This window comes from Ipomoea nil, unplaced genomic scaffold (assembly GCF_001879475.1).
Source record: "Ipomoea nil cultivar Tokyo-kokei standard unplaced genomic scaffold, Asagao_1.1 scaffold0800, whole genome shotgun sequence".
NCBI classification, from domain to species: Eukaryota; Viridiplantae; Streptophyta; class Magnoliopsida; order Solanales; family Convolvulaceae; genus Ipomoea; species Ipomoea nil.
The window spans coordinates 470,857-497,500 of record NW_017617228.1 but is presented as its reverse complement, the minus strand read 5'-3'; the positions used below and the strand labels follow the sequence as shown (position 1 = coordinate 497,500).

The following is a 26,644-nucleotide window of genomic DNA, read 5'->3' as shown; positions in this document are numbered from 1 at the left end:
AGACACAAACTAAAACAAAAATAAATAAATAAATAAAGTTGCGCATAATAGAAAGTTAGGTGGGTGAAACTTTGGAACGTACACATAATCTGCTGGCTGAAACGTGAAATACAAATGTCTCTTATCTTTATTTATTTATTTGAAATTTAAAATTGTTACAAAGTATTTAGACATTTCACAATAACACTTTATCGCCAAGTCAAGCCATTTTTCCTCTATTTGCTTAAGTGAAGGAGATTTCTCCTCACTTTTTACACCTTGAATGTATGTGCCCATAGAAAACATGAAAATTGATTCTCCAAAAGGAAAAAGAGGGTAACAATACACCAAGTAATATTCATTTACTTTTTTTTTTTTTTTTTGAAGTTGTGCACCGGTACGTTTTTTTACATTCAAGTGGGACTCACTACTTTTTGAAAATTAAAAATGAAAAATTGAGTTAGAATTTAAAAAAAATAATAAAAAATATGCAAACTAAACAAACCCCTTAAAATTTTCGATTTGTCAATTGTCGTACTTCTAATTTCTAAACAACAATGACAATGGGTCATATGTTAGTCAAAAGATTTATAATGCGGCATTGTGGGCCTTGTGGCCCTTATTATCCAATCCAATTCATCATTATAAATGCATCGCGCAAGGTGGATCCAGGTCTAGGTGGATCCAGGTCTAAATATTCACAATTTACATATTAAATGTTCATAATTTACCTTTTAAAAATTCATAATTTATATATTACAAACACACAATGTTAGCATGTATGCAATTGGTTACTTTGTTTTGTATTTATAAGTTCTTTTCAAATACTGCTTTTACACTATATTAACATATTATGATTTGATGGCCATGCATTGTATTCACAAATTTCCTTCTACAATTGTTATGTGTTTTGACTTAGAAACACAATTTATATTCTAGAAGTTCACAATTCCAATACTAAAAATACACAATTTATAAGTTATTTAGGATAAAGGTTTACCTTGTAAGGTGGACCCTGGTGCATGGTGTAACAACTCACAACAATAACAATGGGTCATATGCTAGTCAAAAGATTTATAATGTGGCCCTTATTATCCAATCCAATCCAATTCATCATTATAAATGGGCAAATTATGTTGTGCATCCGTATGCATCATGCATGGTGCATACGGATGCAAAAACGACGCCGTTTTATTAAAAACGCGCGTCTTACTTAAAAAAAAAATTCAGTTTCAATTCCCAACAACAACATTATATTGTGCATAATTTGAACTAAAATTTCAGAATCGATGAACTAAAATTCCAGAATCGATGAACTAAAATTTCAGAATCTATGAACTAAAATTTCAGAATCTATGAACTAAAATTCCAGAATGAATGAACTAAAAATCCATAATGAATGAACTAAATATCCATAATGAATGAACTAAATATCCAACATGAATGAAAAAAAATCAGTTTCGATTCACGTCTAAATATCTATAAACAATGAACTAAAATTTCAGAATCTATGAACTAAAATTCTAGAATTTATGAACAACATAATGCTGTTGAGGGGAATTAAAACTGACTTTTTTTTTAAAAAAAAAAAAATGGAATGCGCGTTTTTGATAAAACGACGTCGTTTTTGCATCCGTATACACCATGCATGGTGCATACGAATGCACAGCATAACATAACAATCCTTATAAATGCATCGTTTGCCTTTATTCCTACATGGAATTTTTTAATATCCATATTTACTTTTATGAGGTGCGGGTATTAATTACAATATATATATATATATATATATATATATATATATATATATATAAAAGATAAAGTTCAAATGCGGCAGGGGCTTTAGGTGCGGCAGTGCAGCCATATCAGCATCGTCCATTTTGCTTAATCTAACGGCATCGGCTAATTTCTGAAGATTTGAAGATTTAAGCGCATCTTGGTAATTGGGGGAGGGGGGGGGGGGGGTGGGGTGTTATGGTAATTATAATGGTCATTTATATCGGTTGCTTGACAGAATACACCAACAGTGTTAACAGTAGACACCAATAGTGTTAGGAAAAAACACAATAATGAAATACACAAATACACCAAAAAAACACACAACACATCCAAAAAATACACCATATAACTCACCACCCTAATGGTGTGTTTCCGAACACTTTGTGGTGCTTTTATTTATACCTAATGGTGCGTTCTGGTGATGCGTATCTAATTTGTGCATGTTTTTTTGGTGTGCATTTTCTAACATAGATGGTGTATATTTGTATAACTATTAGTGCGCCCGCACTGACCGCACGGGAAGGCGCAGGCGCACCTGAACTTAGCTTGGCACCAAAACGAACCCACAAATACACCACAATAAGGTTAATAATGCACCAATAACGAACATAAAACACACAACACTACGATTTGATCTATTCTGGTGCAAATGACGACTTTAACCTTGCAGTTCGTGTAGTGTGAGAACGTGCACGAAAATATTGGAGAAGCCTGGATGAATGTGATTCATTGGATTTATCTAATCTAATGGCCTGTAATTGACCGCACCGCCGCACCTAAAGCCCTTGCCACACTTGAACCTTCCTCTCTCTCTCTCTCTCTCTCTCTCTCTCTCTCTCTCTCTCTCTCTCTCTCTCTCTCTCTCTCTCTCTCTCTATATATATATATATATATATATATATATATATATATATATATAGATTAGCGCTCAAATGCGGCAGTGGCTTTAGGTGCGGCGGTGCGGCTATATCAGCATCGTCCATTTTGCTTAATCTAACGGCAGCGGCTAATTTCTGAAGATTTAAAGATTTAAGCGCGTCCTGATAAGTGGGGGGTGTTATGGTAATTGTAGTGGTCATTTATATCGGCCGCTTGTCAGAATACACCAACAGTGTTAACAAAAGACACCAATAGTGTTAAGAAAAAGCACCACAATGAAATGCACAAATACACCAAAAAATACACAACACACTCAAAAAATACACCATATGTTAGGAATAAAGTGTAATGGTTTTGATATGCCAAATTTGTATTTGTAGATCCCCCAATTTTATTTATAGGTCTAGTAGAGTCTTAGACCATGATCGGGAAATTATTTAATTATGAAAAGAGAAAAACAGAGGAAAATGGATGAAAATAGAAGAAGAAGATATAAAGCCGAAAATCAAGAATTTGTCTGGAGAAAATGACAAATTGAAGAAGAAGTTGAATGATATGAATTCACGTCGCTACTACTCAAAGAAGATATCCCAGAAGAATTTTCGTGAAGAAAATTAATATTGGAAGAATGCATGAAGTTGACTTGGAGATCAAGCATCTATGGAAAGAAAGAAGTACATCAAATGTGATTGGAGATTTTATCAAAAGCTGTACGGATGAAGTGGATGATGCTTGATATATTATCCAAAATGGCTCAAGTTCGAAACTCACCATCAACAATTTTACAAGGTAAAATTTGAGAAGTCAAATTAAATTAATCTGATGGAGTTGGGCGCTAGTTTAAAGCTTTGGGCGCCGATTACAAGTGGAAATTGCTTCAATTAAATAAACTGAACGGGGAATCATTCCCCCGTTCAGTTTATTTAATTTGGGTGGCAATTGAGATGCAATTGCATTCAAAGGAATTGGGAGCCGATTTCATAGTAATTGAAATTGGGAGCTAGTTCGAAGCAATTGAAATTGGGAGCCAGTTTCAGAGAAATTGAAATCGGGAGCTAGTTCGAAGCAATTGAAATTGGGAGCCAGTTTCAGAGAAAGGGAGCTAGTTCGAAGCAATTGAAGTTTCAGAGAAAGGGAGCTAGTTCGAAGCAATTGAAATTGGGAGCCAGTTTCAGAGAAATTGAGATTAATTGAAATTGGGAGCTAGTTCAGAGAAATTGAAATTGGGAGCAAGTTTCAAATGAAATCAATTCAAGTTGGGAGCCAATGTAGAATTGAAATTGGGAGCCAATTGTAGTATGAGATGCAATTCAGATTGGGGACCAATTAAAAGAAGACATTGGAAATTGGGAGCAAGTTTCAAATGAAATCAATTCAAGTTGGGAGCCAATGTAGAATTGAAATTGGGAGCCAATTGTAGTATGGGATGCAATTCAGATTGGGGACCAATTAAAAGAAGACATTGAGGAGCAATTGAATTGAAGTCCAATTTCGAAGTCAACATTGAGAAGTAATTGGAGCACCAGGAGATGTTGGGAGCCAATTGCAAGTTAAAGTCAATTGGGAGCCAATTACAATGGAGAAATTCAAATTGGGTGCCAATCACAAGCCAATTGAAAGTCAATTGGGAGCCAATTACAATGGAGAAATTCAAATTGGGTGCCAATCACAAGCCAATTGAAATTGGGTGTCAATTACAAAGGAGAAATTCAAATTGGGTGGAAGTTCAAAGCCAGTTTGAAGTCAGAGAACACCCAGACGTGAGAATGAAATGAAGAAGATGAAGCAGAACTTACAGTGAAAAATATTCTCACAAGGAATATACTAGTCTAACTAGTATGGGATTAAAATAAAGATTATTTTTGAATCCCAAAGATACAAGGACCACTTCAGAGCTAATCAGAGAAGCCACTCTACACCAAAACTGAGACCCAGATATTTCCATTCAACGTTAAAACAGAGGAATATCAGATGAAGTTTGGGAGCTCATTTACATGGAGATGAAGATCTTTCAAACGGCTAGCTTATCTCTTTCTGACATTTTTGCAGAAGATAAGATAAGATCTTTGACATGGGAGCGTCTCTTTCCAACGGACGAATTCTCATTACCAGCTATAAAATGATGAAGATATGAAGACTTGAAGGAGCACGGAGAAGTGAACAAGAGAGCAGAAAATTCGAATCCATCAAGGGATCGAATAGAGCAATTAAGCTTAAAAGAGCTAAAATCTTCAAGTGTGAGAAAAAGAACTCAGAGAGCTTCAAAAGAGAAATATTCAGAGAGTTCTTAAACAGAGAAAAGCAGAGCAAAAATATCAAGTGCTTTACTTGATATATTCAAAAAGAGAAAACACTCAGAGCTGTCAAGAGAAATCATTCCAGAGTGTTTATCTTCATCAAAGAGACCTGCGCATCATTGAAGATCATCTATAGAGTCTCAGAAGTTGGAAGCAAGACAACACTTGTTTTGAAGCAAAACAAGAGAAAGGAGGAAAGTAGCACGGAGCTGTGAAATCCTGGATTGTCACACGGAGCTGTGAGATCCGAAGCAGCAGTGTCGGAGGCACTGGGCGTGATTGGTGTGGGCTTGGTGATCAAAGCACCAGATCACGGATACGTTTCTACCGGAGTGTGGAAGACGGGGGGAAAGTAACGCGGAGTCGTGAAATCCTGGGATAGTAGCGCGGCGACGTGAAACCCGAAGCAGCAGTGTGGTGTCACTGGGCGTGATTAGTGCGGGCTTTGTGATCAAAGCACTAGATCACGGAAATTCATTGTATCTTGGAACCAAGGAGTGGTAGATATAGTGAATTGGCTCTTGGAGAAAAGAGCAAGTGGAGTAGGAGGATTACACCACCTCGCGAACCACTATAATTGTCTTGTGTTCTTTACTGCTTTCTTTACATACCGCTCTTTACATATTCGCTCTCACGAAGATATACTGCTCACACAATCTCACACACACTTTATGTTTATTTATTTCCGCTGTGCACCATACTCTAACAATCTAGTTAAGAGTTTTGGTTTATCTCTGTCTTAGCAATTGTTGTGCTGTGCGAAAAAGTTTGAAAGTCTATTCACCCCCCCCCCCCCCCCCCCTCTAGACTTTCACCTAACCTCTTTTGGGACCAACACCATATAACTCACCACCCCAATGGTGTATTTCTGAACACTGTGTGGTGCTTTTATTCATACCTAATGGTGTGTTCTGGTGATGCATATCTAATTTGTGACATGTTTTTTTGGTGTGCATTTTCTAACATGGATGGTGTATATTTGTATAACTATTAGTGCACCCGCACTGACCGCATGGGAAGGCGCGGGCGCACCTAAACTTGGCACCAACACGAATCCTCAAATACACCACAGTAAGGTTAATAATGCACCAATAACGAACATAAAACACACAACACTATGATTTGATCTATTCAGGTGCCCAATGACGACTTTAACCTTGCAGTTCGCGTAGTGTGAGAACGTGCGCGAAAATATCGGAAAAGCCTGGATGAATGTGATTCGTTGAATTTATCTAATCTAATGGCCTACATTTAACCGCACCGCCGCACCTAAGCGCACTGCCGCACTTGAACCTTCCCCTATATATATATATATATATATATATATATATATATATATATATATATATATATATATAGAGAGAGAGAGAGAGACGGAGCCAGAGGGGGGGCAGGGGGGCACCTGCCCCACCTCACCCCACTCCACCCCTGCCCTATATATTGCCTTTGTATATAATATGTATACATAGTACATTATTAGTATAAGTATTATAAAACAGATTATGTAAACAAAAGCATTAATAGACAAGGTGATAGGAAATATGTTTGAGTTTAAAAATGGCTTGGGTTCGAGCATTTGTATTGACACTGTTACTAATCCTCTTCACATATTTGCTTAACACAATTAAATTTTGGCATGATATATATAATTTTCTTTTATATTAATAATGGGATGTCTTTTTTTTTTTTTTTTTTATTTTATATATATTAATAATGAGATGTATATATATAACTTTCTTTATATTAATATGGGATGTATATATATCTTCCTTTATATTAATAATGGAATGTGTAATTTATAATGTGTTTTATATTCGAATTGTTTTATCAAATTAATTATGTTTCATATTTTGTTATAAATATTTTTATAAAGTTTTAATATGTTTTATTTTTCGCTATATCTAGCAATATTTATTGTTATACTTCTTAAGTGTTTCATTTTTTTTTCAAACTTTCTCTTTTATTTTAATTTTTTGTCCTCACTGAAAATAATTTCTGAATCCGCCACTGAATCCATCCCTACTTCTTTGCCCCCCCCCCTCAACATATATATATATATATATATATATATATATATATATATATAGAATAAAGTTCAAATGCGGCGGGGTCTTCCCGTGCGGCGGAATTCCAGAATACACCAACAGTGTTAACAATATGCACCAACAGTGTAATAAAAGCACACCACAATGAAATGTAATAAAACATAACAAAATACACAACAGACTCAAAAAAATACCCCATATAACTCACCACCCCCAATGGTGTATTTCCGAACAGTGTATGGTGTTTTTATTCACACCTAATGGTGTGTGTTTGGTGATGCAGGGCTCTGTTTATTTTGTGTGGTGTATTTTCCTAACGTTGATGGTGCATATTTGTTGAACTATTGGTGTTGCCGCACCGTAAGAAATCGCCGCACCGTAAGACACTGCCACACCTGAACCCACATATATATATATATATATATATATATATATATATATATATATATATGTGTGTGTGTGTGTGTGTGTGTGTGTGTGTGTGTGTGTGTGTGTGTGTGTGTGTGTGTGTGTGTGTGTGTGTGTGTGTGTGTATGTGTGTATAGAATCGCACTCAGGTGCGAATGCTTCGCCCAGGAGCGAAATAGGAATGGATTCTGTCCGTCCACGTGTCCAGATCTAATGGATGAGAAACACTGATTTTTTTAAAAAGCGCGGTGGCATTTTCGTAAATAATTGAACATAGAAGTGCAAGTAAAATGTATTACAAGTGCATGTAAAATGTATTATAGGTGCAAGTAAAAATTTACACTGAGCATCAATACTAAGTACACCTATAGTTCTAAGTAGTTGCACACACAGTTATAAGTAGTTGCACCTAGCAGGGCCGGCCCTGGGGCAAGGGCAGGCTGGGCCCTTGCCCAGGGCCCATGGTTGGGGAGGGCCCCATCTTATCTCTTATACATAGTATATATGTATTGAGTATAAGTAATTTATATACATATATTTTATACTAAGGTGAATTAGCTTAGCTGGTAAGATATTTAAATTTTAACCTCCTTCAATCAAAGGCCGGTGATCCAATCCTTCCCTTTACATTTTAGAATTCCTCAACTTTACTTCTTTGCTTATATTATAATGTATCTTTTAAAAAATTATTTTTAATGATTTTTTGTGTTTAATACGGAGTAGTATTTTTAATGTAGTTTTTAAATATATAAATTTTCATAAATTTATACTAAACATAATATGAAAAAAAAATTATATTAAATATATAAATTTTAATACAGTTTCTAAATTTATAAATTTTTATATACTTATACTAAACATATTATGAAAAATTATAAATTTTTTATATACTTATACTAAACATATTATGAAAAATTGAATTAAAAAAACTTCAATCAACTCATGTTAACCAAACAAGACACATAAAAATAGGACGGAGGGGGTTATATGATATATTTTTAGATTGAATTATGAAAAAAATTAAAAGATAATTTACTCCGTACATTTTTATGAATATCTAATCAATGTAATATAGAAGTTTCTATCATGTGTCATTGTATTCAAATTATTGTAAAAAAGTTTGAAATTTATCTAGTTAAAAGAAAAAGTATTTATAAAAATCATATAAATATAGAAGATGTGTGATTTATAATATGCTTTATATTCAAACTATTTTATCTAGATAATTATGTTTCATATCTTTTTGAATTTTTTTATTGCGTTTTGAAATATTTTAATTTCTTTCTCCTAGTCAAAAAAATATTTTTAGCTTCACATATGTTTGTAATTATTGTTTTATAAATTTTTAATAATAATTAATTTATTATTTATTATGATAACAATGTTATTGTTTATAAGTTGACTCGATTTTAAATTATTTATTCATTTTTATAAATTATAATAATTATTTATTTATGAAGGCACTTATATGATTATTTATTATTTTACATTAAGGAAAGCACTTAGATTTTTTTTCATGATTATTATTGTCCCTGTAAAATTATTAAAAACTTGTTAATCTTATTTAAAGTTATTGATATTATTAGTAATTTTTTTCTTATTTAAATTAAATCTTAGGCATGAAATATATATTAACCGGGGCCCATTTTTTTGTCCTGCCCCGGGCCTAGAAAATGATTGGACCGGCCCTGCACCTAGGTGCATGAATGTGGACCTCATTGAAAATTATACCACAAAATAGTTTTTAAACCAATTTTTCCAACAAGATCAACATTAAGAAAGAAAAAAAAAATCTATATATGTATATGAAGAAGTAATGTTTAATTTTTTTTTTTGGGATATATTTTGCATATTTTTAAACGTTGATAACAATTATTTAAATGTTAGTTGGAGATTTATAACATTTTTAGAGGAAATTGGAATAATAGAAACATGTTTAAATGAAAATTAGAAATGAAAATATTTTTCAAAGTTTACAATATTTTTTTATACAGAAAATTACGGCATCAACAATGTATCTCTTTATATATTAGAGTTTTCTCATACCCATCACCTACACAGCATTTAACTACCTCCATATTATCACTAAAAATAATTATTTATATACCTATATATTATATACTATATTTAGAGCAATAGAAAAAGACACAAACTAAAACAAAAATAAATAAATAAATAAAGTTGCGCATAATAGAAAGTTAGGTGGGTGAAACTTTGGAACGTACACATAATCTGATGGCTGAAACGTGAAATACAAATGTCTCTTATCTTTATTTATTTATTTGAAATTTAAAATTGTTACAAAGTATTTAGACATTTCACAATAACACTTTATCGCCAAGTCAAGCCATTTTTCCTCTATTTGCTTAAGTGAAGGAGATTTCTCCTCACTTTTTACACCTTGAATGTATGTGCCCATAGAAAACATGAAAATTGATTCTCCAAAAGGAAAAAGAGGGTAACAATACACCAAGTAATATTCATTTACTTTTTTTTTTTTTTTTGAAGTTGTGCACCGGTACGTTTTTTTACATTCAAGTGGGACTCACTACTTTTTGAAAATTAAAAATGAAAAAATTGAGTTGGAATTAAAAAAAAAAAAATGTATGCAAACTAATCAAATCCCTTAAAATTTTCGATTTGTCAATTGTCGTACTTCTAATTTCTAAACAACAATGACTATGGGTCATATGTTAGTCAAAAGATTTATAATGTGGCATTGTGGCCCTTATTATCCAATCCAATTCATCCAATCGTTATACCCTATACCAATGCGCGCGTAGCACTGTGCGCCTCTAAAACGACGTCGTTTTGGAAGGCGCGGTAGGAAGTTGTTGTGATTATGTATATTTGTTCATTCAATTATGTATATTTGTTCATATAATTATGTACATTTGTTAGTTATATTAATATTATTATTCTTATTGTGGGAGTCAGGACTTGCTCGGCTACATCGATGGGACCATTCCGTGTCCGCTGGCCACCATCGAAGTGCCATCATCCGGCGAGTCCTCTCCCGCGGCTGCTACGGTTGTTGTCACTCCCAATCCGGCGTTCAAAATATGGGAGAAACAAGACCAATCAATTTTGTCTCTCCTCGTTTCCGCGATGTCAGATGAGGTTCTTCACCTCGCGGTTGGGCGCAATACATCGGCAGAAGTTTGGACGTCGATTACGCAGGCTCTCGGCTCGTCCAGTCAGGCGCGATGCCTTAGCCTTCTCGGGCAGTTCTAGATGCTACGCCAAGGGAATGCCACGATCGCCGACTATCTAGGCCATGCGCAGATGCTTGATGAGGCTCTTGTTCAGGCTGGCCGGCCGCTCTCTTTAATGGAACAAAATTTGTATGTGTTCCGCGGGCTCAGGCCGGAGCTCAAGGCCATCGCAACCTCTCTCACTGCCTCCGGGAATCCGGTAACGCTCGCTCATTTATCTGACCATTTGCAGGCACACGAGTTCATACTCGTGGATGACTACCCCTCGGCGGTTGAGCCCGGCGTTCCGGCGACCGCCATGTATGCTGGCCGAGCACCGAACAATGGCGGCAGGCAGACTCAGAACCACCGTGGGCGCGGTGGGCGCAGAGGACAGGGGCGTGGCGGACGTGGCGGCCATAATGGGAATCGGAGGTGCCAAATTTGTCGTTCGCATGGTCATACGGCTGTGTACTGCTTCAAACGGTACAGTACACAGCCGCCTCAAGCACACATAGCCGTATCCGGGGAAGCTCCGGCGTCGTCGACTTCTGGCTCGGGCGACGGCTGGTTCCCGGACACTGGCGCCACCGCACACGCGACTCCGGATGTGGGAATGATGCAGCATTCCGAGGAGTATGGGGGAACCGATGTGCTACGAGTTGAAAACGGGGCAGGGTTTGGCGATCTCGCGAGTCGGTCGTGCATTAATTCCTTCTGTATCTAAAAAATTATATCTGTCTGATATTTTACACGTACCGAGTTTGTCTGTTCCACTCTTATCCGTTAACAAATTTACATCTGAAAACATGGTCTTCTTTGAATTTCATTATGACTATTTTTTTTTGAAGGACTCCACAACCAAAGCAGTTTTTCTTAAAGGTCGTGCATCGGGCGGACTGTATAAGCTCCCGGTTTCCCGGACACATCATGCGTTCTTCAGTTCCCGTGCTACGCCCACTGTGTGGCACCGTCGCCTTGGTCATCCCCACAAAGTCGTCCTAAATAAAATTCTACAGAACTGTCCGGTTGAGTCCAATAAAGCCGAGTCCGTGGAGTCATGTGCAGCTTGCCACCTTGGGAAATCAGCAAGATTTAAATTAGATAGGGTCCCAAATAGAAGTGAAAATGTATTAGATTTGGTTTTTACCGATATATGGGGTCCGTCACCTGTAATATCTACAAATGACTTTCGTTATTTCGTTCTATTCGTGGATGATTTTTCCCGTTTCTGCTGGTTTTACCCATTAAGGGTGAAATCAGACATTTATAAAATCTTTGATTCATTTCGGGTCCTGGTAGAGCGACAATTCTCGCGCTCTATCAAATCAATTCAGTCGGACTTAGGGGGTGAATACCGCAAACTGCACAATACGTTTCAAACACTGGGAATTAATCACCGTCAGTCATGTGCCTATACACATGAACAAAACGGCCGTGTGGAGCGCTGGAATAGACACATTGTCGAAACCGGGCTTGCTTTACTAGCTGAAGGCAAAGTCCCGCAACAATACTGGACTACGCCTTTGAAACGACTACCTGTTTAATCAACTTTTTACCTTCGTCTGCTATACAGTTTAATAGTCCATACACTCGTCTCTATAATACACCACCACCCTACACTTTTCTTCGTGTCTTCGTGTGTCGGTGCTACCCTTTCTTACGCCCATATAACAGGCATAAGATTGAGTATCGCTCAGCACCCTGCGTCTTCTTAGGTTACCCAAACTCCTTTAGGGGATATAGATGCATCGACTTGGCGAGTGGGAGAACCTACATCTGTCGCCACGTCCGATTTGACAAAAATGTGTTTCCTTTTGAAATAGGTAGTGTGATGCAGGCACCACCACCACCACCTGCGGTGCCTTGGGCTTCTGGGCCCATTATTCCGTACTCTCCACTGAAATCTGAACCGCCTGCACACGCACCGACACCTCCTCCCTCAGGTCCTGAACCTATGCCTTTGGCTAGTATACCGCCACCTTTGGCCATTACTCACACCGCACCTGCCAAGCCGCGGGCTCGCAAGGCTCGTACTCAGCCTCTAACCCGGGATCATGTCATGCGTCTTCGGCATATGACTAGAGGCACAGATGAGCCGTTTCAGGCGTTAACAGTAACTACTGATCCATCTTGCTACTCCCAGGCTGTCGGACACCCTCATTGGCGGGAGGCGATAGATCTAGAGTTTAATGCCCTGTTACATAACCATACCTGGCGGTTAGTGGCACCGGAACCACATATGAATATTATTGGGTGTAAGTGGGTATTCAGGACCAAGCGCAATGCCGATGGCTCGGTAGAGCGCTATAAAGCACGTCTTGTTGCAAAAGGGTTCAACTAGGTAGCGGGGGAGGATTTCTTTGACACGTTTAGCCCCGTGGTCAAACCCACCACGGTGCGTATGCTTTTCTCTCTTGCTGTGTCAAACAGGTGGACACTACGCCAGTTAGACGTACACAATGCCTTCTTAAACGGTCATCGGGCAGAAACAGTGTATATGAAACAACCCCCAGGCTACGAAGACCCAACTAATCCTGGTCATGTTTGTTTACTACAACGGTTTCTCTATGGCCTCAAACAGGCTCCCCGGGCTTGGTTTAAAAGGCTACAGGATTTCTTGCTTTCTACAGGGTTCAGGGCTTCTAAAACTGATGTCTCCTTGTTCTACTATACTAAGGGGACTTCTCGGGTTTACTTACTGGTCTACGTAGACGATATTATTATGATGAGCAAATGATTCTGTTTTGGTTCGTGACTTATTGCAACGTCTTGCCCCGGTCTTTAAAATCCGAGATCTTGGAACACCAGGTTTTTTCTTAGGGATTGAGACGGTAACAGATGGGGATAATATTGTTCTTTCACAGCGCCGATATATGTCTGATTTACTTGGTCGGTTAGGCATGATTGACTGTAAACCTCTGGCTACACCAGCTGCAGTCACCAAGGCCGTTACTCTTTCTGACGAGTTGTTTGACAACCCTACACAATACCGTCGTGTTGTGGGGGCTTTACAGTATCTCACCATTACTCGACCAGACTTGTCATATGCGGTAAACCGACTATGTCAATTCATGCATGCGCCAACAGTTGATCATTGGAGTCTGGTTAAGCGGGTACTACGTTACATTAAAGGGACGATACACTACGGGCTACGGTTAACACCATCTTCTTCGACCACTATACATGCTTTTTCGGACTCCGACTGGGCCGGGTGTCCAATAGATAGGAAGAGCACGAGTGGGTTTGCAGTTTATTTGGGGTCAAATCTCATTTCCTGGTTATCAAAGAAGCAGCGTACCATTGCCCGTTCGTCTACCGAGGCTGAGTATAAGGCGCTGGCTGATGTTTCTGCCGAAGTTACTTGGGTGGTTTCCTTGCTACGTGAACTTGGGTTACATTCTGGTCAGCCAGCTACCTTGTGGTGTGATAATCTTGGGGCTACCTACCTCTGCGCTAATCCGGTGTTCCATGCACGCACAAAACATGTGGAGATTGACTACCATTTTGTTCGAGATAAGGTCGCCTCCGGAGATTTCGTCGTCAACTATGTTTCTACTGCAGATCAGCTAGCAGACATCCTCACCAAACCATTACCTGCTCCTCGCTTTGCTACTCTACGGGACAAGCTAAATGTTGTGTTGCACCAGCCATTAGCTTGAGGGGGTGTGTTAGTTATATTAATTATTATTCTTATTGTGTTACAATTGTAATAGTCAAATATTGTTATAGAATAGTGTAGTTAGTTTAGACTTTTACTGAGCGTTAGTTAGAGGTCTATTTCTGATATACTTGTAGCTCCTATTCTGTTGGTTAATCTAATCGTCGATTCACATCTTTCATCACATTTTTTATAAAATTATGTACATTTTTTTATACAATTATGTACATCCGAATAAGGAAATTTTTGTGTATTATGTTAAGAGTTGATGTGTATTAGATTAAAAGTTTATGTTTATTATGTATTATGTTAGATTATGTGCATTATCTTTTAAAAAACAGTATGTATATTTTGTTATACAATTATATACATTCATGTATACAATTATGTACATTCATGTATAACATTATGTACATTTTTGAACATGGGGTTTTTAAAAAAAAAAAAAAAATTAACTGCCAAACACTGGGGCGGGAAATTTCAAAAAAAAATTAAAATTAAAACGACGTCGTTTTGCATCTGGGCGCACAATGCAACGCGCGCCGTGGTGTAGGATATAAATTGCCCAATTCATCATTATAAATGCATCGCACAAGGTGGATCCGAATTCAAATGTTCACAATTTACATACTAAATGTTCACAATTTATCTTTTAAAAATGTACAATTTGTATACTACAAACACACAATGTTAATATATATGCAATTGATTACCTTGTTTTGTATTCACAAGTTCCTTTCAAATACTGCAGCCACACAATATTAACAGATTAGAATTTGATGATCATGCATTGTATTCACAAATTTCCTTGTACAATTATTATGTGGTTTGATTTAGAAACACAATTTATATTCTAGAATTTTATAATTCCAATACTAAAAATACATCATTTATAAATTATTTAAGACAAGGATTTACCTTGTAAGGTGGAACCTGGTACATGGTTTAACAACTCACAACAATGACAATGGGTCATAAGCTAGTCAAAAGATTTAGAGTTCTACTACATAGATTCCCAAAATTCTACTCCCTCATTTATACTCCCTGAGGTGGCAAATCAGGATTGGTTATTTTCATCATGTGGGTCCACAGAAAAATGTCTACATCAAGAGCATGTGAGAGGGAGTACAAGTTGGGAGTTTAAAATGAGAGTACACCAAGTATTTTCCAAAGATTTATAATGTGGCCCTTATTATCCAATCCAATTCATCATTATAAATGCATCGTTTGCCTTTATTTCTACATGGAATTTTTGAATATCCATATTTACTTTTATGAGGTGCGGGTACTAATTACAAAATATATATATATATATATATATATATATATATATATATATATATATATAGATCGCATGCAACTGTGTCCTTAGGTGTGACCGTGCAGTTTATCTTTATTCATTGGATAATTTGGATTGCAGCAAATCAACACACTAGATTCTTTCAAATTCGCGCCTATGAGCTCCAATTCCGCGATGTGTAGCAACAATTTTGTCCGATCCTTCGAATTCAAATGTCAGAGACTCTTCGAATTCAACTACCGTACTCTATATAAATTTATGCATAGGAATCCCCTACCGTGCAGTTTATCTTCATTTATATGACGACGAACATGGCGAGACAACGACGAACAAATCCCCTGTAAGTGTACAAATTAGTACACATTAGATTGGCTAATTTATTACGGAGTAGTTTATTTTATTAATATGTGATGTTAATTAAATTGATTTGTAATTAGTATTATTGGACCAAGCTAAAATGTGTGGTGGAGATTTATTGTTAATGAATTGGACAAAGAGCAAGTCTGAAGATCTCAAGTTAAAGAAGATGTGGTTGAGAAGAATTCAAGCCACATGTGAAAGTTACAATCAAGGATTGGATGAATGGGAATTGCGTACAGTATATAAGGAAGGGAAAACGAAAGAGGAAGTTGTCAATTCTGAAATTCTGATCTCATATGCAAGCTTCCTATATTACTGCTTTAATATTGATTATATTATTTGTGATTTAAATCTGTACTTCAAATCAGTACCTGTGACAGCTGAAGTGCTACACCAAAGATGGTTATGGCATGCACGGTTCAGTCCTGAGTAGGTGTTTTAGAAGAGTTGTAGTGGTAAAGGCTGTGAGCCGTTTGTAGTTACCTCTTGTAATACTCTATGGTGAACATCTAGTGGATTGGGCAGACGTGGGTTGCCCCGCAGACGTAGGAGAAGGAGCTCCGAACTGCGTAACAATTTTACTGTGTCTTTACTTTATTTATGCTTTCAATTTCGTTATTTATACGTTGATTAAATTGATTTAATTAAACAGCGAAATTGTCTCGTAACATAAAATCAAGTAGAATCCTTAGTGTTAAATTGATTTCAAGATACACGGGCTTTTTCATTTGGTATCAGAGCCTCCAGACTTAAGTTATTAGTCTGACGATCTGGCTACTCCGTGCCCCTTGATCTCAATCCTTCAGCGGTTAGTATTATTATTTATGATTTTGTTAAATTGATCGATCTCACGGGTTATTGAGTGTTATAGAATGGAGCACACTAAAGCTCTTCCCCAGCTAGTCGGTGACAACTATGCGTATTGGAAAGTGCGCATACGTACTCATCTCAAAGCACAAGGTGAAGCAGTATGGTGTATCATTGTAACAGGCTAGGAACATCCAACCAAAGCCAGTACCAGTGAGGATGAAACTCGAATGACGAAACCTGAAAATGAATGGACCCAAGCTGAGAAAACAAGAGCTGGACACAACGATAAGGCACTAGATATTATTTATGGGCTAATTCATGAAAGTCAATTTCCTATTGTTGCAGGCCATGATTCAGCTAAAGGCGCATGGGAAGCACTAGAGGCTACCTACGAAGGCACATCGTCGGTAAAACAATCGAAACTACAACTGGTACAGTCAGACTTCGAGGAGCTCCGGATGAATGAAGATGAAACCATCATGACCTTTCACACTCGTGTGCAAGAGCTAGCAAATCGAGCTATGGTCCTCGGAGAACCGTTCACTCAAGAAAAGTTGGTGAAAAAAATTCTACGATCACTACCACCTCGGTTCCGGATGAAAGTTACAGCAATCCAGGAACATGACAACTGGGAGAAAAAGATTGTAACACAACTAATGGGGAATCTAAGAACTTATGAGATGGAAATCTTAACAGATCACACAAAAAAAAAAAAACAAAAAACAGTAGCATTTACCGCTGAAGAAAATAATTGTGAACATGACTTAGATGAAATAGGTGATGATCCATTTGTATTTCTTACTAAACAGTTTTCTAAACTTTTGAAACAGGTATCAAAAGGTTCACGAAACAAGAATATGCAAAAGGGGGCGTCATCATCTAAAACGAGTTCTAAATCCGGATCATCAACCTTCAAGTCTTCTGGTTCACGTCCAGGACAGTCCAAAGAGAAATCCACCAGTAAAGGGATCAGATGCTATGAATGTGAGGGCTTCGGACATGTACAAGCAGAGTGCCCCACCTATCTTCGACGCAAGAAATCCATGTCAGCAGTTACTTGGAGTGATGATGACTCGGATGGTGAAACAGGAGGATCTGATTCAGACGAAATTTCTGGTAATTTTGTTGCCTTTACTGCACATATGGCTGCTGGATCGTGTCATGAAGATGTTGCTGACTCAGAGGGAGGCGAGTATATCTCTGCAGAAGATTTAGAGTCAAGTGAATCATCTTTTGAAATTGAGTTTAATAAGTTGTATCCCAAATGGGCAGCACTAAGGAAAGAAAATCGTAGATTAACTAGTGAAATAGGGATTGTAACAACTGCAAAGAAAGTGTATCAAACTCAAATAGCCGATAGGGATTTGCTTCTTAAAGAGGCATTGTCCCAAGAAGAAAAACTGAAACAAGAGGTACAAACTCTGAAGCAGGAGCTGAACACCTACAAACGCCAAATCCAAATGATGGATACCACGTCTACACTTGATGAAATCCTTGAGTCTGGAAGAAAGACTTCTGCAAAATTTGGTATAGGTTTCACAGGAAACAGCTCAAAGGATAAAACGGTGTTTGTCAAAGCGTCAGGCCCTGGTCAAGGCGATATTCTAGAATCTAGCACAGCGACACGTCGCGTTGGTACAGTCAGATCACTCAAGCCATATTATAAAACCTATAACCCGGTATGTCATTATTGCAGGTTACGGGGTCATACCAGACCTGAATGCTACTACTTCTACAAGGATCAAAGAATGGAGAAGTTCAAACACAAGAATATCCAACCCTTTACAAGACAAATCTGGGTGAAAAAGACAGATTATGTCTCGTTCGTATCTTTCCACTCTAAAAGTACAGGTCGAGAAGAAAAATGGTACTTCGATAGCGGGTGTTCACGTCACATGACAGGATATGCTAAATTTCTGAGTAACGTAAATACAAGCAAAGGTGAAGTTACCTTTGGCGATGGTATAAAAGGACAAGTCACTGGTATAGGCACGCTAAACGTAGTTGGTCTGCCAAAACTAGAGAAAGTTCTACTAGTCAAAGGGCTTCATGCAAATCTTATAAGTATAAGTCAACTATGTGACCAGAACTGGAACGTGAGCTTCACCAAAAATAACTGCAGTGTCCTAGACAAAACAAATCAATGCGTTATGGAAGGTACAAGGTCAACTGATAATTGCTATATTCTCACTAACAATGTTTTGTGTTGCAGGATCAATATAGATGAAACTGAGCTTTGGCACCAAAAGCTAGGACATCTAAGTTACAGACTTCTTGACAAACTTGTAAAGATTGAAGGTGTTCGTGGATTACCCAAGCTGAAAGTCAAACCAACCATATGTGGTGCATGTCAAGCAGGAAAGCAAACCAAATCCTCTCATCCAGCGCAGCACACCATAAACACAAGTCACTGCTTGGAACTGATCCACATGGATCTCATTGATCCAACTCAAACAGAAAGTGTTGGGGGTAAGAAATACATACTAGTTTGCATAGATGATTATTCTCGTTTTTCTTTGGTTACCTTTCCCAGGGACAAGTCTGAGACCCTTGAAGCTTTCAAAACTCTGGCATTGAAACTTCAAAAAGAAAGAAATGAACCCATCATTCGAATCCGAAGTGATCACGGACGAGAATTCGACAACAATCTGTTCGATACCTTCTGCAACCAATCAGGAATCACACATGAATACTTAGCACCGAAAACACCTCAACAAAACGGAGTTGTTGAACGGAAGAACCGCACAATCCAAGAAATGGGACGAGTTCTGCTCAATGCCAAAGGACTACCTCAAAAATTTTGGGCAGAAGCTGTGAACACTGCATGCCACATCATCAATCGGGTCTATCTACGTCCAGGCACGAATCAGACTCCGTACACATTATGGAAAGGTAAGAAACCAAACATTAAATATTTTCATGTTTTCGGATCATGCTGTTTTATCTTGAAGGATCGAAACCCTGTCGCAAAGTTTGAATCAAAAAGCGATGAAGGCATCTTCCTCGGCTATTCAACAAACAACAGGGCATATCGTGTATACAACAAAGTTATCAAAACCATCATGGAGTCCACAAATGTTGTAATCGATGATCAACCGAGCGATATTATCACAATGTCTCCGTCTGGACAAATGACAGAACCTGACACAAGTTGTCCTGAACCTAATCCAGAGTCTCCTATGCCATCTTCCACATCAACTCAACCTAAGCAAGAAACTGAGTCTAAGTCTGAATTTGACACTGATTATGGTAACATTGATATCCCTACTCGCATCCAGAAAGCTCATCCAATACAAAACGTAATTGGAGATCCCAGTTCCGGCGTAAAAACCAGAGGTAAACCGAAACGCGATTATCTTCAATTAGCAGGATACTCTTGTTATACTTCGTAGATCGAACCGAAGAATATCAAAGAAGCTCTAACAGACGAACACTGGATCAAGGCCATACAAGAAGAACTGGGGCAGTTCGAACGAAATAAGGTATGGTCTCTAATTCCTAAACCTGACAATGTCAATTTTGTAGGTACCAAATGGATCTTTCGCAACAAAACCGATGCGGCTGGCAACATCGCTAGAAATAAAGCGCGGCTTGTAGCCCAAGGCTACTCCCAAATTGAAGGAATCGACTACGACGAAACATTTGCCCCTGTTGCACGGCTAGAGTCAATACGACTACTTCTATCGATTGCCTGTGCCCTAAAATTCAAGTTGTTTCAGATGGACGTTAAAACAGCCTTCTTAAATGGTTATCTCTCGGAAGATATATATGTTGCTCAGCCAAAAGGGTTTGAAGATCCACATCATCCAAACTAAAAATTACAAAAAGCTCTCTATGGATTAAAACAGGCCCCAAGAGTCTGGTATGAGAGACTTACTAAATATCTTCTTCAGAACAACTACAAAAGAGGAGGATCAGACAAAACGTTATTTATAAAACGATCAGGTAAACACATAACAATTGCTCAAGTGTATGTAGATGATATCGTTTTTGGATCCACACAACCAGGAGAGACAGACCAGCTAGTCAAGGTAATGCAACAGGAGTTTGAAATGAGCATGATAGGTGAACTAACCTATTTTCTTGGATTACAAGTGAGCCAAACTAAAGAAGGAATTTTTATCTCACAAGAAAAATATGCGAAAAATCTTCTATCCAAATTTGGGCTTGAATCTGCAAAAGATGCTCGTACTCATATCTCTACGACTTCAAAATTGTTCAAAAATGAAAAAGGAACGTCTGTAGACTCTACTATGTACAGAAGTATGATAGGCAGTCTACTATACTTAACAGCTAGTCGGCCAGATATTATGGTAAGTGTTGGGATGTATGCACGCTATCAAGCCGATCCAAAAGAGTCACACTTAAAGGCAGTAAAGCGTATTATAAAATGCGTTAAAGGTACGATAAATTATGGTATTTGGTACTCGAACGATACTAATCTGAATCTTGCAGGATACAGTGATGCTAACTGGGCAGGAAATGCTGACGACAGAAAAAGTACATTAGGCGGATGTTTCTTTATCGGAAAAAATCTAGTCGCCTGGCTAAGTAAAAAGCAGAACTCGATTTCACTCAGCACAGCTGAAGCTGAGTATATAGCGGCGAGTAGTTGTTGTACACAATTACTTTGGATGCGTCAGATGTTAACTGACTATGGTATAGAACAACAAAGTATGACATTGTTCTGTGACAACACCAGCGCAATCAACATCTCAAAAAATCCAGTCCAGCACTCCAGGACGAAACACATAGGCATTCGACACCACTTTATTCGTGAACTAGTCGAAGAAAAAGAAATTATCTTGAAATATACTTCAACAGATAAAAATCTTGCAAATCTATTCACCAAGCCGTTAGACAAATCGAGATTTGAACTGCCCTTGGGGTTTGCAATCCCATAGCTTAATCTTCCACACCAGGTATTACAAATAAATTCCAATTAATTTTTTTTATTAACATGGCTGTTTGTTTAACATTGTTGCAGAAGGACTCATTCGACTCTTTAATCCATAATATTATCTTTCCCCATATTTAATACCAGCTAAAACCAAACCATATCGTTCAATTTTTCCCAAACCGCTATCTAAAAATTAACGCCTCTCTCTCTCTTGTTACCTTATACGGCTCATTTGACCTCTTATATTCAATCTATTCTCAAAATTAAATCTTAAACTCAGATAATGATTCTATCATCCACAATACTCTCCTATTATAACTCTACTTTCTAGCCTTACCACCTAGTCAAATCTTTCCCTACTTTCATGTCTTTTGAGAACCATCTCTTCACCATCATACATCAACAAATTAATTCATTGTCTCTTTGGCTCTCTTACCCATCACCACCGTCTCTTTCATCTTCATCCTTAGAGCTTCCTTCAAAAAACTCTTCAACAATGGAAGAAGATAATCCTTTTGCGATCTTCACCACGAAATCGGAAAGATTAGAACTCCTTCGACACATTATTGACGCTGATTCTCCCCTCACATCTGATGACACCGATCGAGTGCTTGCCACGGTTAAGACACATGAGAGTCTCCTTGAAGGCCTTTCGGACAAAGAAACTAGGCAAATCAAAGCTCTCTCCCGTTTCATCTCAGCCGAGCCGTGGACTATTCAGGAGGATCCACCCAAACCGCCTCCATCCCAACAGGAGAAGGTGCATGCCCCATCTCCGGAAAATACGAAAAATTGGAGCATTGGAGGATGTTGTCTGCTTGTCTGATTCCAAGCAATCAAAACGAGGGCCCACATTGCCACCCAGAATGACAAGGTCCAGATCAGTTTCATGCCCAGTACCAAGTCCAGTCCCTGCACCAGCAGCTGCTACTGTCCCCTCTGGCTCAAAGATGAAACAACCCAAGAAGAAATATCACCCTATTTTACTGTCTCCGGATTTGATGTCTGACTGGAGTGTTCATGCTACTAGGGATTTTATCCTGGAGAAATCCATCAATGGGGAAGAGTTGACAGAAAAATGCAACATTGTGCCTATTTTGCGAGATCAATACCTGCTTGCCTCACTTGTTCATGTTGGCCCGTATTCCAGATGGCTCACTGCGGAGTTCTACACGAATTTAACATTGGATACTTTTTCGGAGGGGTCACCTCGATTTCAACAAGTTTTTATTCGGGATAAATGGTATTCCTTAAGTCCGGCCGTGATTAATTCCTATTTGGGTACTCCAAATCATCAAGCTGCTCCTGACCCGACTCCTAATCTCCTAGCCGCTGCTTTAACTCACAACAAGGTCGTCACTTGGCCAAACACCGGACTTGAAAGCCTAAAGCTCACAACGTTCTACTCTGTTCTGTTACGGCTTGCCTCAACAAATTGGATGCCGGCTGTTCGTCATCATCTTGTGTCTGACCAGCTTGCTGCCCTTCTCTACAAGATCAGGAACCGACTCCCTCTCAATCTTGGAGAAATTATCTTTGGCAATCTTTCTCAATTTGTGCGACATAGGGAACCTAAGGTACATCTACCGTTTCCTAGTCTCATTTTTGGACTTCTACAGGAACATGGGTTCAAACCCTACACAGATGAGGTGGTGATTGCTAATGCCTCAGTCTATAAATATGATGATTGTTTGACAAATAAGGATCACTATGATGATAGAGCTACGCTTTTGATCACTCCTGGCGCACCAACTGCCACGCCCTCTTTGTCTGCCCCTGCATCATCCGCTGACACTGCCTCTGCACCGAATCCCCGTCCTACGACAGCGATCAAGGAACCTCAGACGCTCATGGATCACCGTCAAATTGTTCTCACTCTTCAAGCGTCAATTGCTCAAGTTCGCACATCGGTTGCTTCTCAACAAATAACCATTGATGGCTTAGAAAAGTTGTTGGGTGCTCAGTTGGAAGAAATAGCCAGAATGGAGGCTATCTATGCTCAGATTCGATCTAATACTGGCGCTGGCACTGGTTCTATTTCTGAGAGCGATGAATCTAGGTCGGGCACCCCGTCTGCAAATTAATCCAATCCACTAGTATGATGTTCACCGATTTGTTTGTCATTTATTTGGCAAGAACAAAGGGGGAGTATTGGAGAAAGGGGGAGTATGTGAATTGTTTTGGATGTGTGGATGGTTGGTAAGTTTTTTGGTTTTTTGTTTTGGATGTGTGGATGGTTGGTAAGTTTTTTGGTTTTTGGTATACTTTAGTATGGATGTTAATCCTTGGTTCAGATGCTATTAATAATTTAGTATGACTATAAATATTTTTGGTATGACTATGAATGAATTAAGTATGCATGTCTTGGTATTTTTGGTATGTTGACTGCATAGTATGAATTGGTTCTAACTAGAATGCATATGAAGAAAGGAAAGCTCCAAGTTAGGGGGAGTAATTCAAATTACAGTATGGAAAGCGTGACATTTATGGTATGTTTGATACAACACTTTTTCGTGCATGATTCACTATTTATTAATTGGATGAAGTTTGTGAGTCAACATCAACCAAGGTTCAAAATAAAATCTCACACACGATTAAGTTTTGGTTTGGTCCTAAAAGAATTAAAATTGCATGTTTATTTTTCTCTATATGTTCAGTACGTATGCTATAGGATATTAATAAAATATTTGTTCTTTTTCCCAAAGTATAATGTTACTATTGTTTTACCAAATAAATTGCCAAAGGGGGAGATTGTAAGTGTACAAATTAGTACACATTAGATTGGCTAATTTATTAGTTTATTTTATTAATATGTGATGTTAATTAAATTGATTTGTAATTAGTATTATTGGACCAAGCTAAAATGTGTGGTGGAGATTTATTGTTAATGAATTGGACAAAGAGCAAGTCTGAAGATCTCAAGTTAAAGAAGATGTGGTTGAGAAGAATTCAAGCCACATGTGAAAGTTACAATCAAGGATTGGATGAATGGGAATTGCGTACAGTATATAAGGAAGGGAAAACGAAAGAGGAAGTTGTCAATTCTGAAATTCTGATCTCATATGCAAGCTTCCTATATTACTGCTTTAATATTGATTATATTATTTGTGATTTAAATCTGTACTTCAAATCAGTACCTGTGACAGCTGAAGTGCTACACCAAAGATGGTTATGGCATGCACGGTTCAGTCCTGAGTAGGTGTTTTAGAAGAGTTGTAGTGGTAAAGGCTGTGAGCCGTTTGTAGTTACCTCTTGTAATACTCTGTGGTGAACATCTAGTGGATTGGGCAGACATGGGTTGCCCCGCAGACGTAGGAGAAGGAGCTCCGAACTGCGTAACAATTCTACTGTGTCTTTACTTTATTTATGCTTTCAATTTCGTTATTTATACGTTGATTAAATTGATTTAATTAAACAGCGAAATTGTCTCGTAACATAAAATCAAGTAGAATCCTTAGTGTTAAATTGATTTCAAGATACACGGGCTTTTTCATCCCCAACCCAACGCACAACCAACTGCGATCTCAACTCTATATAAATTTATGCATAGGAATAGGGCAAATCATAGTGTTGTGTGTTTTATGTTCGTTATTGGTGCATTACTAACCTTACTCTGGTGTATTTGTGGATTCGTGTTGGTGCCAAGTTCAGGTGCGGTCAGTGCGGCCACACCAATAGTTATACAAATATACACCATCCATGTTAGAAAATGCACACCAAAAAACATGCACAAATTAGGTACGCATCACCAAAATGCACCATTAGGTATAAATAAAAGCACCACACAGTGTTCAGAAAACACCATTAGGGGTGGAAGAGTTATATGGTGTATTTTTTTGGGTGTGTTGTGTGTTTTTTTGGTGTATTTGTGCATTTTATTGTTGTGCTTTTTTCTGACACTATTGGTACCTTTTGTTAACACTGTTGGTGTATTTTGTCAAGCGACCGCTATAAATGGCCACTATAATTACCATAACACCCCTCCCCCCCCCCCCCCCCCTCTTACCAAAACGTGCTTAAATCTTCAAATCTTCAGTAATTAGCCACTACCGTTAGATTGAGAAGTTTTGACAATAGAGATAACGTTGTACGACCGCATGGGGTGACAAGGCCTCATATAAGCTCTCTCTCTCTCTCTCTATATATATATATATATATATATATATATATATATATATATATATATATATATATATATATATATAGTTCATTTTAGTGTATTTATGTTATGTTTGCCTATTTATAAACTAATACGATATTATATCATCCCTACAAGATATTGTAAAGTGGTATTTAAGTTGAGATTGAACTTTAATTTTTTAGCTGATTTTTTGTTGTGAAATTAAGACATTGATTTGAGTGTCTTGACATTCTTTTCGAGATACTGGTGCGTAGTAGAAAATGACTACCTCAAAGACAAATAAATTTACATTTTTTATTAGTTACATTTAAGTTTCTAAGCTCGATTCTATGTAGGGACATCTAAGCAGTCAAAATCCTTATATCTAATTAATTTCTTATTTATAATAATGAGGTTAGTTATTTTCATTACCTCTTCTTTTTTTAAGCAAAGTTTAAATAGTTTGGGAATAAGATCCTAAATGGAATGAACATGCTAAAGGCCCTTACAATTACTACTTTTTATTAGTCACATGGGTCACCAAATCATTAGTAATCCATGAAAATAAATAATTTTAATAACAAAATTGAGAGTAAGAATGGTAATTTTAGGGGTGAGAAATTATTCAAGTGGAATAGAATTAATGACCGTTTTGGTCTCTCGACTATGTCGTATTATCAAAGTGATCGTCGACTATCTTTGACCAACTAAATTCGCAACTATTGATTTTGTAATCGATTTGGTCCTTTGTAATTACCAAATTGGTCCTAGGTCAGGTTGACGGAGGATCAAATCGGTTATGAAATCAATAGTTAATGATTTAATTGGTCAAAATTAATAGTCAATGACCAATTTGATAATTACGACATAATCGAAGGATCAAAACGAAGATTAATTAAATTGGAATATACA

At 37.7% G+C, this 26,644-nt stretch overlaps 1 protein-coding gene across 1 annotated transcript; it reads left to right on the top strand.

Annotated features, from left to right (window-relative positions):
* The first annotated feature begins 13,457 nt into the window (after positions 1–13,457).
* LOC109177137 (uncharacterized mitochondrial protein AtMg00810-like) lies at positions 13,458–14,243 on the top strand. Its single transcript, XM_019326439.1, has one exon. The coding sequence runs from the start codon at positions 13,458–13,460 to the stop codon at positions 14,241–14,243; it is 786 nt and encodes a 261-aa protein (XP_019181984.1).
* The last annotated feature ends 12,401 nt before the right edge of the window (positions 14,244–26,644 follow it).